The following is an 11784-nucleotide window of genomic DNA, read 5'->3' on the forward strand; positions in this document are numbered from 1 at the left end:
GTTCGTCTCGGCTCACCTTTCAACCCAGCAGGCTCCGTTCCGGAGTACGTCACAAACTTGATTGGCGTCCCTGCATTCCCCTCTTCTCCCGCCGCAGCCGCCTGCTTAGACGTGCTTTCCTGTAAGGTTTGGCGTTTATTCATATTTCACTTCCTCCGTCAAGCGCAGCGAGAGCGCGTAACGGTCCTATAACTACCGGCGCAAAGAGATACGGAGAGGAAAGATAAGATACTCATATCGTCAAAGTGGGATCCCTCTCACTGCCGCCCCAGACAACGCATTCATTTAAGCAAACAAGCAAGCGGAAAATGTTGTACATATGACGCAAGTAAGCGCCACGGGGAGCGCATTGACGTGTACGCTCACATGGCAAGGCAGAGAGAAAAAAAAAAACTCCAAACAAATACAGACAACACTTAGATCATGTACAAATTCCAAACAAACAAACAAACAAACAAACAAACAAAATATATATATTTGTCCCGAGTGAAAGTGGAGAAATGGAAAAACGCTCGTCAAAATAGCATGGGCAAAAAAAAAAAATGATAGTGCAAGGATGTAGAAAGGACGAGGATGATGAAAACACAGGGCCGAACAGGAAATACGCATCGTTGTGTGTATCTCAAACTCAAAAGGTTGACTTCAAAACATTACCGAGTTCTCATTTAACGCTTGGAGACTTTATAGACAAATCCTTCCGCTGGGTCGTACTTAAAGTCGTTGAAGCCGGTAGGGTGGGAAAACAAGAGTGTGCGTGCCCCCGCCCGCTGGTGCGTCAAATCACTTTCAACAATACCCATCATGAGAAGCAAAGAAGACTGCAGAACCCTCGCAAACACCAAAGAACTCGTGTAGGGATGTGTATACTTGGAGGTGATGCATATATCAATGTGATCGTTCTTGATCATGTACCCTATCCCAAAGCCGTCGCCCACAACAGGTCCAAAACCAAACAGGCTTAGGCTGCTGCTCCCGCAGTGGGAGGTGGACATGTTCCAGTGAGCACTGCGCTTGAAAACGGGGTTTTCAAAAATGTCAGGAAGGGGAATGCCGTGTTTCACAGCCTGTAGACGCAGGCCAAGAAGGTGGCGGTCAATTCCGTAAGCGTTTTTGGCAAGCAACATATTCTTAGTGTGCTGCTTCATGGCCTCCCGCATCAGTACCCGCTGAGTGGGTAGAAGCGATCCGATGGACTCCGCAAAAATGGGGTCACTGCTAATGCGGCAGAAATCCAATGAGGCTCGTGTGGCACTCCTCACACATTCTGTTCGGCCGTGCAGAAATGTTCGCGTACTTGCCGTCTCATACGTGGCGCACGCCCGCCCCAACAGACGGTAATACGTCAGTTGAAACGAGAGCTGAACAAAAGAGTCAGGGGGGGTATTCACGTCTTTTATGCGAGCCCCCCCAAAGTGGCAAAACCTCAACACTGCCGTCTCATTCGCCTCAATCATCTCTTTGTAGTCACTGAATGCCCGCTTCATGGTGTCGTTAACGGTACTGTCCAACACCCACTCCAGCTCCGTGAACAGGGCAGCAGCACGCAAGCGTCGAGACGCGTCCATCACAAGTTCTGCAATGAGCTCCTTCGTGAAGGCATGTTCGCAGTCCGCCTGATACATGCGGTCTGCTAGACGCAACGCTGCCGTGGCGTCCGTTACGGAATGCTCCCAATTCACACCAGCCCAACTGTCACGTGTTACAATAATGTTGTGTCGATCAAACCAGCGGTTGGTGCCGCTGCCATGAAGAAAGATCCGGGCGGCCTCATCAGAGGTCATCACCTGCACACTATCAAGCGCTATACAAATGATGGCTGACTGAATCGCATGCAGCGTGTCGTGGTTCCCAAGCTGCTTAAGGTGTTCTCGTGTCTCAAACCAGTCTGAGCGATTCATTGTGGTAAGCAACCCAACAGGTGGACCTGGTTCTTCGACGCTTCTCACATTCTCCTCAATGAGTTTAAGCGCCACCAACAGCTCCTCCACATCTACAACCGTGTCTTCGTCCTTAAGAACTTTTAAGGAGAAAAATCGGTTGCGTTGAATAACAATGCAATGTCGCGGCGGTTCTGGAGAGGAAACGTACTCTACGCTTTTAGACTCTAACGCATCCCTTGATAATGCAGGAATTTCACAGTAGCATACGATACGATCACGCTGTTTCCCGGGTACCCGTGAGGTGCAGCAAAGAAACCGGTTCTGGTACATGCAAACAGGTTTGCCGCGCTCAAACTCACATAATAACTTGTCGTGACGAATATCCATGTGGTATGAGACCGCGCCGTAAAGTAGACTTGCGGCACGCCCCGTCTGTGTCATGGCCTGCTTATTCGGATGAGCACTAAAGCCGAAGAAATAGTTTACATTGATGGGAATAGGGTTGCGTGGGCAGAGGTAGGCGTCATCCCAAAACTCTTCCAGCCAACTTAGCTGCCCACATCGTTTGTCCCACTCACGAAGGAGGGCGTCAAGCTTCTCCCCAACGCCCCCTGCCGCCTTAAATTCGTCAATAAGTTTCATGGCAACAAAGTACTCATCAGCGGAGGCGATGGCCTCAATGGATTTAAGAAACCGACTGCACGTTTCCTCAATTGTTGGAATGGGCAATCGCGGCAGACGAGTTTGATGTTGTGCCAGTTGCAAGTCATCACTCGATGGGATCCGTTCCTTCATGTCGACGGGGTCGGTGTAGCCGTAAGCACTAAAACATTCCTTCATACGCCTTCGCTGCGGCGTTGTGATGGCAACCGGGGAGCGTGTGGACACATGATACTCTAACGGTGCGTCAAGGTACGCAGATCGGCGGGTGCCTGACGCAGCAAACCCCGACGCAAAAGTTTGTCTCTGCCGCCCTGAAAAGAAATGATTCTCCATTCCTCCTTCGTCGTTATCCCCTCCCCCTTGTCCTTTTTTTTTTTGCCAACGACTCACGTTTTTTTTTCTTTTGTTATCTTTATTCGTGGCATGGTGGAAGGGCAGCGGGGCAGCACAAAGAAGGAAACAAAAAATAGAAAAATACAAAAGAAAAGAAAAAAAAACGAAAAGGTCAAGGAATGATGCGTATAGGCCTGATGGCATGAGGTGACTTGGATGGGTCTCTCTCTCTCTCTCTGTGAATGTGTGCAGCAACATGGTGTTAATTTTGTAGCCATGCAGCTCACAGAGTCGTACAGGCACCAAAGAGATGAAGGCGCTCTCGTGGGATGCGCGTGTGGGGCTGTGCGGTTACACACCTGCACCCCAGCGGAAAAGATGATATAACAAAACAAAGTGAGAGAGCGAGAGAGAAAAGAAAGAATACTCGCAACAGCGTAAGGATAAACAAAGGGTGAGGGGCCTCAACCACGCACCCACTGCTCCCTTTTAACACTTGCTTCTCCTCCCTCCCATGACTGTAGTGTTCCCCCCTCCTCGCGCTTCCTCTTCTTCCGATAAGAATAAGATGAAGAAAAAAGAGAGTAATCGACACAGCGGCGATGCCTTTGCTTGATCGCGTTACTCTTTCTCCAGTTGAATCTAATTCACTTGGATGTTTTCCTGTAATTTGTGTTCTTGTTTCTGTTCCTTCTAGCGGACCTCCACGAGCCCTAACCACCACCACCACCACCCAGATCCCTCTCTCTTTGCCTGCCTCCCCCACACCCCGCTTCGTCTACCGTTTGCGAAAGTCCTCCACGGAGAACTCCTTAGGCCGCGGGATCCTCTTCATGGTGTACTCCTTTGAGCCAATGTAGTTGGCCTCCGTTTTGGCGTCCAACCAGTTTGTCTGCGCCCGGCCAACGATCTCTGACATCTCGTTTGGGGTAAAAGCAATTTTTTGCGTCTGGCGATTGACCGATCCACGACCCCGCTGCTCCCCAACCATCGCCCCTGGCGTGCGCATCTCATCCATCGTCCTGCGGTACTCCTCCGAGAGGAACGCGAGCAGCCACGCGGCCCCCAGCAGAAAGAGCACATGAATATTGACGTGCGCAATGGAAAAGCGGGGATACTTCTGGTAGTGCTTCCACCACGACACGCTCTTCTTCACTTGCACCACGTTGTAGCCAAAGCGAGGGCTTAACTTGCCATCTGGCGGGGGCGGCGTGGTGTACGCAATCTCGCCCGTCGGCCACTGCACACGGGAGACAATGAATTGTCCCTTGTCATCAACAATGGGCTCCTTCAAGGGCTCGTCAGACACGTTCTGCACCCATCGCAGGGGCTCAACATCCATCTGTGTATCGCTTTTTTTAGCAAGTGTGCTGGTGTCTTTTTCGGGAGTCCCAGGGGGAGCCGACAAAGTGGCGTCGGCATCCAACGACGCGGAGGGTAAAGGAGACGCAGGCGGCACGGTGGCCGAGTCGTCCATGTGACCGTCATTTTGCTGCTTGGATGTCGTGTACGCCCGTACAGCCGCCTGTGTGGTGCTGAGAAACGCCAGTCGGTGAAGACGGCCTCCCACGGCAGAATAAAAATAGCAAGTACGCCGCGCCATAATCATCCACATCGCCATGCACGCATGAAGCTGACGCCTCGCAGTTCGTCTAACTAAATACACTTAATAATCTTCTTCCGCAGGCAATTATATTTGGCCGACGCGTGCGGAGCGAGCCTCCGAGCCCCACAATAGAAAGGGGGCAAGAAAGAGGAGGAGATGCATCCCAGACTGCATGCTGCAACACACGCACGTATACACGCATACATACATTTGTGTTAATGTACTCCGCGTGTCATCGTGTCAGTGACCACGGCAGGGAGAAACAACAGAGCCAAGAGACAAGAGACGAAAGAAAAGAATCTAAGCGGTGGGAACTCACCCCATATATATATATATACATATATATACATATATATATGTATAGTCTCCTTCTTGAGTGGGTGAGTTGTTTTTTCTTCTTCTTCTTCATGTGGGTGTCTTTTTGTTGTTGTTGTTCTTTTTTCACTTTCACCCTCTCCATCGCTTTTCCTTCTTTCTTTCTTTCTTTCTTTCTTTGTTTAGGTGCTTAAAACAGTTGCCTTTCCCCGCCTTTTATTTCACTCGTCTTTTCTCCGCCACCTCATGCCCACTCACGCAGAGAGACACCCGAGCGGCCGTCACCCGCAAAATACGGCAGTGCCCATCTCTCTTTGCGTGTATGTCAGAGGTGCCCGCAGGGTGCAAACACACACACACACACACACACACGTACACTGAAAGAGGAGGAAGAGGCAAAGGAGTAGGAAGATTCGCTCACTTCTTCTTATTTCGCCTTAAAAATTGGGGTAAAACAGAAGCCGTGCGGGCCGTGTGTGTGTGTGTGTGTGTAGGTTAGTTGAGGGTACGGCGCTGCACGATGCGCTCCTCGGTGACATCTTCGTGCATTATCGTCTCCTCCTCTGGAAGGGACTTCATACGCCGTGCCCAGAGCCGGCTCCAGGGCGACGACGCAATAAGTTCCGCACGTTGGTTTTCAAAACCCTTATCACGGTGGTAGCGTGCGATATCCCGCATGCGTTTTATGTATTTACTCTGCTTATCCTGGAGGACGCGCCGCAGCTCCGCCTCCTCACGCTCCTCCTGCTCCTTCAGTTCTCGTTCGTACCGCTGGCTGTACTCGCTCAGGTTTTCACGCACCATCTTTATCTCCTCTGCCGTCAGCACCGGCGGTGCTAATGGCCGCCACGAGAAGTGAGATAGCTGGCGCACCTGCTTGTTCAGTAATTCCCTGCCGTTTAAGTCAAAGATGCGAAATTGGTTGTCGGCAGCGCTCTTAAGCGCCGACACCCACGAGGCGTAGAAGCGTCCTGTTGGGTCCCACGCCGTGTCCGTCACAGGCGCCGAGTGCTTCTCCAGCTGAACCACCATGCCATTGTCGTTGATGCCGTAGAAATGCAGAGTGGACTTGGCGTAGTTCGTGGCAACCAAACGGGCGCCACGCGGGGCCCAAAAAAGGTGCGTCGCATTCGTCACATAACGTCCAAGTAGCTTCAGATGTTTTTTAATGTTGTAAATACGCATCTCAGACGTCGAGCCAATATCCCCCAACTTTGAGGTATCTTCAAAAATGACGGCAAAGTGTGGACCAGAAGGCTGCCACGCAAAACGACCGGCAGAAAGACCCTTTTCCACCTGCAACTGCATCACAGCTGCGCTTCTTGTGCCAATAGCAAAGAGGGCATACTCGGTAGAGTGTGTTTTTGTTATTTTGACGACAAGGTGGGTTCCCTGCGGGTGCCACAGAAGGTCTAGTTTTTCCGCCTGCAAAAAGTTGCGCTGCGCAATGATCTCCTCATGCACGAGATTGTCCTCCACCACGATGTCCTGAATGGTAACCTTCCAGCCTTGATTGGCGCCGAGTTCCATGACGACGGCCATTTGCGCCTCCATAACCGGATTCCACTCCACTGTCTTAAGTCCAGGGACGGTAAATGTGTGCGACATCGGCGTCGTCGTAGCGGAAGCCTGCAGCACACGCATTGTCTCTGGACGATAAATGAAGAGTTTACCAGGGGCGCCCGGCTCCAGGCTAGCGTGCGAAATGGCAACCAGTGAATCCCCCGCATTGAAGCGAGTAATGGGCCACTTCTCTGTGTCCACAAGATCAAGACCACCAAGTGTACGAATCTTTTTTGCCGTACGGATATCCCATACACTCACATCGTTTAGGGTCTTCACTACAAGGTACTTCTCCTGCGGTGACACCAGAAAGGCATTGATGTCAAGCTCCGGCACCTCAAACAGCATACTCATTTGTCGTCCACCCCACACCTTCAGACCACCTGTGTGCTGTGAGATAATCATGCGGCCAAACGTCGACCACGCCGGCATCGGGCGCACCACCGTAAGAGGGCCGTGGACAAGACCAGCCCCAAGTTTCTTTTGCCGCCGCTCCATTTCCGTCCATTGGCCCAGTGAGTCAGTTTTTAGTGCACGTGGCTTCCGGTACAACTCATCTTTGAGAGTCATGTAATTAAACCAATACCATTCCACGTCAAAAGACTCTCCCTGCTTAATAAAGAACTGCGGACGTGCCATGGCGTCCTCGCTCATGGTGTGCGCGAAATCCGCGTCCACGTCATCCGCCAGCTCGGGCGGCCTGTACTCGTCCTGTGGGGCGCCTGCCGCCTGCAAGGAAGACCATCGGTATGTTGTGAGAACATCCGTTTTCGTGAATCGGTAAAGATTGAGTCGTGCCAAGGCATCCTCGGCGTTGGCGACTGTGCCAAAGGAAAGAAACGCACCCGCCACGAGGCCTGTGGTCTCGTCCAGGACTAAGTGGATGGTGAAGTTTTCGTGGCCGAGCACCTCAGTCACCTTCTTTGTCATGTGTCGCAAGAAAAGCACACGCTTCTCAGGTGTCACGTTGTTTGGGAGGCCATTGACAATAATATGCCTCGACATTTGAAGCTCGTCCGTCATGGCGTCAGGTACTTTTCCCACTCGCTCTTGTATTTCCCTTCGCCTACCGGTGCGTTTAGTGCTGCTCTGTTTAGTCCGTCAGAGGCTGCCTCACCCTTCGCCGCCCGTTTTTCGCCCTGATTGTTATATTTTTCCTTTTATTATTATGAAGCACAAAAAATTTTATTTGATGCCTCCTTTTTTTTTTCCTCTTCTTCCTTTTTTTCTTGTTTTTTAAACTTTCGTTTCGGTGCAGAGCCGCTTGTCGCTGCTGCCTCTCTCGTAACACACACGGTGAGAAGCGGAAGAAGGAAGAGGGAAGAGGGAAGAGGGGAGAACCGGAGTGCAGGAGCAGGCGTCTCCCCGCAGGAGGGAGGCCAAAGTGCGGAGAGATCCAAAAAAGAAAAAAAACTCTTTAAAACAAAAGACAAAAGCCCAGAAGAACCCGCCATATCATCGTTCCCTGCACGATGCTTCAGTGACGGCTCCGCCCGTCGTCGCTCCCTAGACACACAGAAACACATGGATGGGGGGTAATTGTGTGAATCGGCTTGTAGACTTCTTCGTTGTCGGCACCTATTTGCTGCGGCGTGTGGGGGATGCCCTCCTCCTCGTACAACACACACACACATTCACACCACACGCCTGCGCCCTCTGCGGCATTACTTCATATGCTTCTTCTTTTCTTTCTTTCTTTCTTTTTCTCTTACTATTTTACCCCTACACGGCATAAAGGGATTCCCTCTCTCTCCTGCTCGCTCAATGCAGCCTCATTGCACACCACCAGCAGTACTACTACTACTACTACTAATACTATTCGTCAAATAACAACAAAAACATTAACATCAACACCAAAAGCGGGGAGTAAACGGCGGTGCACATTTACTCCGTCGCCTCCTCCTCCTCCTCCTCCTCCTGCTCCATCTGCGCTACCTTCTCCTTCAGGCGGTCCCAAATGTCACACTGGTTGTGGCCAGCGTTCCAGTACTGGAAAGTGGGCTCAAAGAGGTAAAGGCCGTACTTGTTGAAGACGATCGGCAGTGCCAACACAATGGGGACGCGAATGTAGCCGCGGGCGTACGTCCAGTGGAGCACCGTAGACCAGAAATTATTTGCCATTTTGCCCGTCAGCGTCACTATGTGCGCGTGTTTGCGTAAAACCTGCTGTGGCGTAGCTTGCTCTTCCCACCACACACGTTATACCCCACACGCCGCAGTAGGAGGGGCAAAAGCCAAAAAAAAAATAATAATAATAATAACAATAATAATAGCAATAAACAACACATAGATGGATGCGTATATACACCGTAGAGGTTGACGGGGCACACACCAGTCCGAGCCGCGGTATGGAGAGAGACCCCGTCACCTGCGCACACAGTCAGAGAGAGAGAGAGGGAGGAAGAGATAAAAAGACGCAGAGGGGTCAGGTTTTGGTTTTGTTTGCTCCTCTTCTCCCACCTCTTTCCGAGGCGGTGTGAGACGTCACAAATGGCCTGCTCAGCCGCACCACGACTACTAATCTCATCCCCCTTCTCTCTGATACCACTACCACAAACTCCAAATCTGAAAAGACTGTTACTCAAACAAAACAAAAACAAAAAAAAATAGGAAAACACACACATGCACTAACAAAAAAAAAAGCCCCACCTCATCCATTCCCTTCATCCGCTCCCAAGCATTCACTGCACCTCCATCCACATTCCTTCCCCTGCCACTCGCTTCATGGTTCCACCCTACACGTACGCTGCCCACATCTCGGGCTTTGTGTGAAAACCGTCCTTCCGGTTTCTCTCCGGGTACTTCGCCTTCATAATGTCCTGGTAGCTTTGCGCCCACAGCATGTCAAGCGTGATGGGAAAATCTACCTGCGTCGGTTCCTCAATAATTGGCGCCCACAGCTCTATCCTTTTACTTCGTGAGCCGTGAATGGTGCCAATGTCGTCCACAAGACCCCAGTCCGACACAAACTCCCGCAAGGCTCGCGTCCAGTACTGCTTCAGCGCCAACAGATTGCCGTCAAGTTCTTCCATGACGGAGATCTGGCAGCTGAAGCGTGTGTTGTAGGTTATGTCCGAGCGGTCCATCGAGCGCCACTTGGTGAGCGATGTGTACTCCCAGCGATTGGGGGCAGAGGTCTGTCAAGGGTTTCAATGTCCACATTCACCAGGCAGCCGTCACCATGGTTTCAGTCGGCGCAGTCAGGGTTGTTGCACTTTCCCCAGTAGTGTGCAAAGCCGTGACGCATTCCAGAGCCATCAATCAACGTATTGCGAGTGACGTCCGGCATTGGTTACAGGCGGAAGTGGTACGGGTGGCCGCCGAAGCCAACAATGGTGAGGTGATGTTAATCAGCTTGGTCTTGTACTTGCTTTCATGAACCTTCCCATCCACGGCGTACGCTTGGCTTAAACGGCGTGCCACCGACTTCTCTAGGAGTTTCCCCATGCGACGCTTCTCGCGGTAGTTCAGTTTGTCGCACACAATTTTCGCCCGCTTCAAAGGCTGTTGCAGGCAATCGCGGTGAGATATTTGTCAGCGGCCAGCGCAGCATCGCGGCAACGGTACAACTTCGTCTCTAAGGGTGTGAGGTATCCGCCTCCGCCACGCTGACGTCTCTCCAACTTCTGCTACTACTGCTTCCACTGCACGACGCCGCAGCGTCAACGGCACAGCAAAGCAACATAATCCAAAACTAAATACATACACGCATATAGCCAAAGAACGAGGAGCACATGACTTTTACAAACCCGAACGTCAAATCTAATTCTAAAAAATATGAGTGGTGCGGTGAATTCAAACTTGCAGGTTGCATACACATATTTCCTTATTAATGCCCCTCCATCTCTCCCCCACTCCCTCTTTCTGCCCAAGCCTCACCGAACGCGCTACGATGGAATGTTTTTCTTTGTGTGTGTGCGTGTGTGTGTGTGTGTGTTTGCACAAACTCTTTTCACCGTTAGTTTGAACTCTGTAAATCTCAATCCTCATCCATAATATCCAACAAATCGTTACCCTTCTCCGAGAGCCTCGAGGTTGCCATGGCCACACGCATACTGTCCATGATACCAAATAACTCTTGGTTTTGCGACTCCACATCGGCTTTGGTCATACGCGTCAAAGGCTTCGCGAAAGGTGCAGACCGGCTGCTCGATGTTTCCGCGGCGGCAATAACTTTGCCACTGGCTCCACGATTACCTACGCCGTCCCCTCCTACATCCTCGTCCATGTCACCAAAGAGGATCAGCTTAAATGGTTTATGCAGTGAATACTGCCCACATCCCACAAGCCGTGATAAATGGTTCAACTCCTTCGTTACCGCGCCTGTGACCTCCGGTGGCAAGGTCGCCGTGGGAACTGCCGCAGTCGTGGTCGTAAAAGGCAATATCGATGTTGATTTCTTTGCTTCCGCCTGCGTCAAGCATCTTTGACGGCTTGGGGCGTACATATTTCTTCCATTCTTCGTCATCCGCGTCGCTGGGTTCTTCGGGTCCCACGTGTCAAGTGGCACGGACGGCGGATGCCGTAGTGCGGCGTCACGATGCTCAAACACTGCTGACGCATCCAGTTTCCCATCTTTAAAGTAACGGATACTACCAGGCGGCTCACAGGCAGAGAGTGGGGGAAGAACGCAGTCTTCAGGCAAGAAGAGCTTCCCAGTTTTAGATTGCATGCCCTCGTTGATGAGCACCGAGATGAGCGTGTTACGGCCAACGAGGAAATTCAGCAGTTCCTTGCGAATTTCTTCCAAATCCCCGTGCGAGAGAAAACTGCAAAACCTCTCCAGCATGGCAAAGACGGGGCGAACCTTATCCCGGGCCGCCGGTGTAACGAGCCGTTCCAACTCCTCCAGGTGTGTCCATGTCATCTCCACCAGTTCCAGCGGGTGACGCAGGGTGAAAACCTGGTACTTCACTCCCATCGTCATCAGTTCAAAAAGCTTGTTCATTGATACGGGCGAGAGATGGATAAGGGACGTTTCCGCCAATGACTTGAATACCTCCTTCACAGCCATGTAGGAGTAGAGTGGTTGGGGACGGAAAAGCTCTTCCAAAAACTCCGTGCTAAACATATGCATCACAACATCATTCATCACCGTATTAGCCTTCTCCCTCGCAACATTCTGAGCGATAAGGCGTGTATGAAGAATAAAGCCCATCTCCGCCCCGTAGTTGAGAATCAGAAACGGCAGTGCCCCGATTGCCATTTCCCCTGTTTCTTGCAGCGTGCTTTTCTGGCCGTTTGTGAGTCTCCTCCGCTTCCTCCCGGGGTGTTTGCGGGGCAACAGAAGGAGAAAAACAAAAATAAAAATGTATTTGTACCTGTTAATTGTGTAAACTGCAAAATAAAGTGAAGAAGACGGCTTCAACGTTGTATGGTGGCCGCCCCGCTACGCGTGCAGTCGATCTAGAAGGAATAAAAATA

At 51.2% G+C, this 11784-nt stretch overlaps 5 protein-coding genes across 5 annotated transcripts, besides 18 other annotated features; all 5 read right to left on the minus strand.

The window, feature by feature from the left end:
* Positions 1–435: 435 nt before the first annotated feature.
* Positions 436–467: a microsatellite.
* Positions 468–665: 198 nt separating this feature from the next.
* On the minus strand, positions 666–2876 carry TraAM80_06295 (putative choline/carnitine O-acetyltransferase; the record flags this gene model as incomplete). The annotated part of the gene is made up of 1 exon (XM_029383146.1): positions 666–2876. One exon carries the CDS (start codon positions 2874–2876, stop codon positions 666–668), a length of 2211 nt encoding a protein of 736 aa, XP_029236987.1.
* Positions 2877–3097: 221 nt separating this feature from the next.
* Positions 3098–3114: a microsatellite.
* A 478-nt stretch (positions 3115–3592) lies between these two features.
* Positions 3593–3610: a microsatellite.
* Positions 3611–3654: 44 nt separating this feature from the next.
* TraAM80_06296 (uncharacterized protein) lies at positions 3655–4497 on the minus strand (the record flags this gene model as incomplete). Its single annotated transcript, XM_029383147.1, has 1 exon — positions 3655–4497. One exon carries the CDS (start codon positions 4495–4497, stop codon positions 3655–3657), a length of 843 nt encoding a protein of 280 aa, XP_029236988.1.
* Positions 4498–4804: 307 nt separating this feature from the next.
* Positions 4805–4845: a microsatellite.
* A 21-nt stretch (positions 4846–4866) lies between these two features.
* Positions 4867–4923: a microsatellite.
* A 23-nt stretch (positions 4924–4946) lies between these two features.
* Positions 4947–4977: a microsatellite.
* Positions 4978–5142: 165 nt separating this feature from the next.
* Positions 5143–5175: a microsatellite.
* Positions 5176–5269: 94 nt separating this feature from the next.
* Positions 5270–5289: a microsatellite.
* Positions 5290–5292: 3 nt separating this feature from the next.
* TraAM80_06297 (putative translation initiation factor) lies at positions 5293–7383 on the minus strand (the record flags this gene model as incomplete). The annotated part of the gene is made up of 1 exon (XM_029383148.1): positions 5293–7383. The coding sequence occupies one exon, from the start codon at positions 7381–7383 to the stop codon at positions 5293–5295; it is 2091 nt and encodes a 696-aa protein (XP_029236989.1).
* Positions 7384–7560: 177 nt separating this feature from the next.
* Positions 7561–7598: a microsatellite.
* A 67-nt stretch (positions 7599–7665) lies between these two features.
* Positions 7666–7695: a microsatellite.
* A 282-nt stretch (positions 7696–7977) lies between these two features.
* Positions 7978–8005: a microsatellite.
* Positions 8006–8037: 32 nt separating this feature from the next.
* Positions 8038–8073: a microsatellite.
* A 79-nt stretch (positions 8074–8152) lies between these two features.
* Positions 8153–8178: a microsatellite.
* A 69-nt stretch (positions 8179–8247) lies between these two features.
* Positions 8248–8303: a microsatellite.
* Positions 8304–8598: 295 nt separating this feature from the next.
* Positions 8599–8639: a microsatellite.
* Positions 8640–8742: 103 nt separating this feature from the next.
* Positions 8743–8775: a sequence feature (GA-rich).
* A 168-nt stretch (positions 8776–8943) lies between these two features.
* Positions 8944–9002: a sequence feature (A-rich).
* Positions 9003–9095: 93 nt separating this feature from the next.
* On the minus strand, positions 9096–9446 carry TraAM80_06298 (uncharacterized protein; the record flags this gene model as incomplete). Its single annotated transcript, XM_029383149.1, has 1 exon — positions 9096–9446. The coding sequence occupies one exon, from the start codon at positions 9444–9446 to the stop codon at positions 9096–9098; it is 351 nt and encodes a 116-aa protein (XP_029236990.1).
* An 822-nt stretch (positions 9447–10268) lies between these two features.
* Positions 10269–10300: a microsatellite.
* Positions 10301–10339: 39 nt separating this feature from the next.
* TraAM80_06299 (organic solute carrier partner 1) lies at positions 10340–11566 on the minus strand (the record flags this gene model as incomplete). The annotated part of the gene is made up of 1 exon (XM_029383150.1): positions 10340–11566. The coding sequence occupies one exon, from the start codon at positions 11564–11566 to the stop codon at positions 10340–10342; it is 1227 nt and encodes a 408-aa protein (XP_029236991.1).
* Between the last annotated feature and the right edge of the window lie 218 nt (positions 11567–11784).

This window comes from Trypanosoma rangeli (assembly GCF_003719475.1).
Source record: "Trypanosoma rangeli strain AM80 chromosome Unknown Tra_15.4_contig_00226, whole genome shotgun sequence".
Lineage (NCBI taxonomy): Eukaryota > Euglenozoa > Kinetoplastea > Trypanosomatida > Trypanosomatidae > Trypanosoma > Trypanosoma rangeli.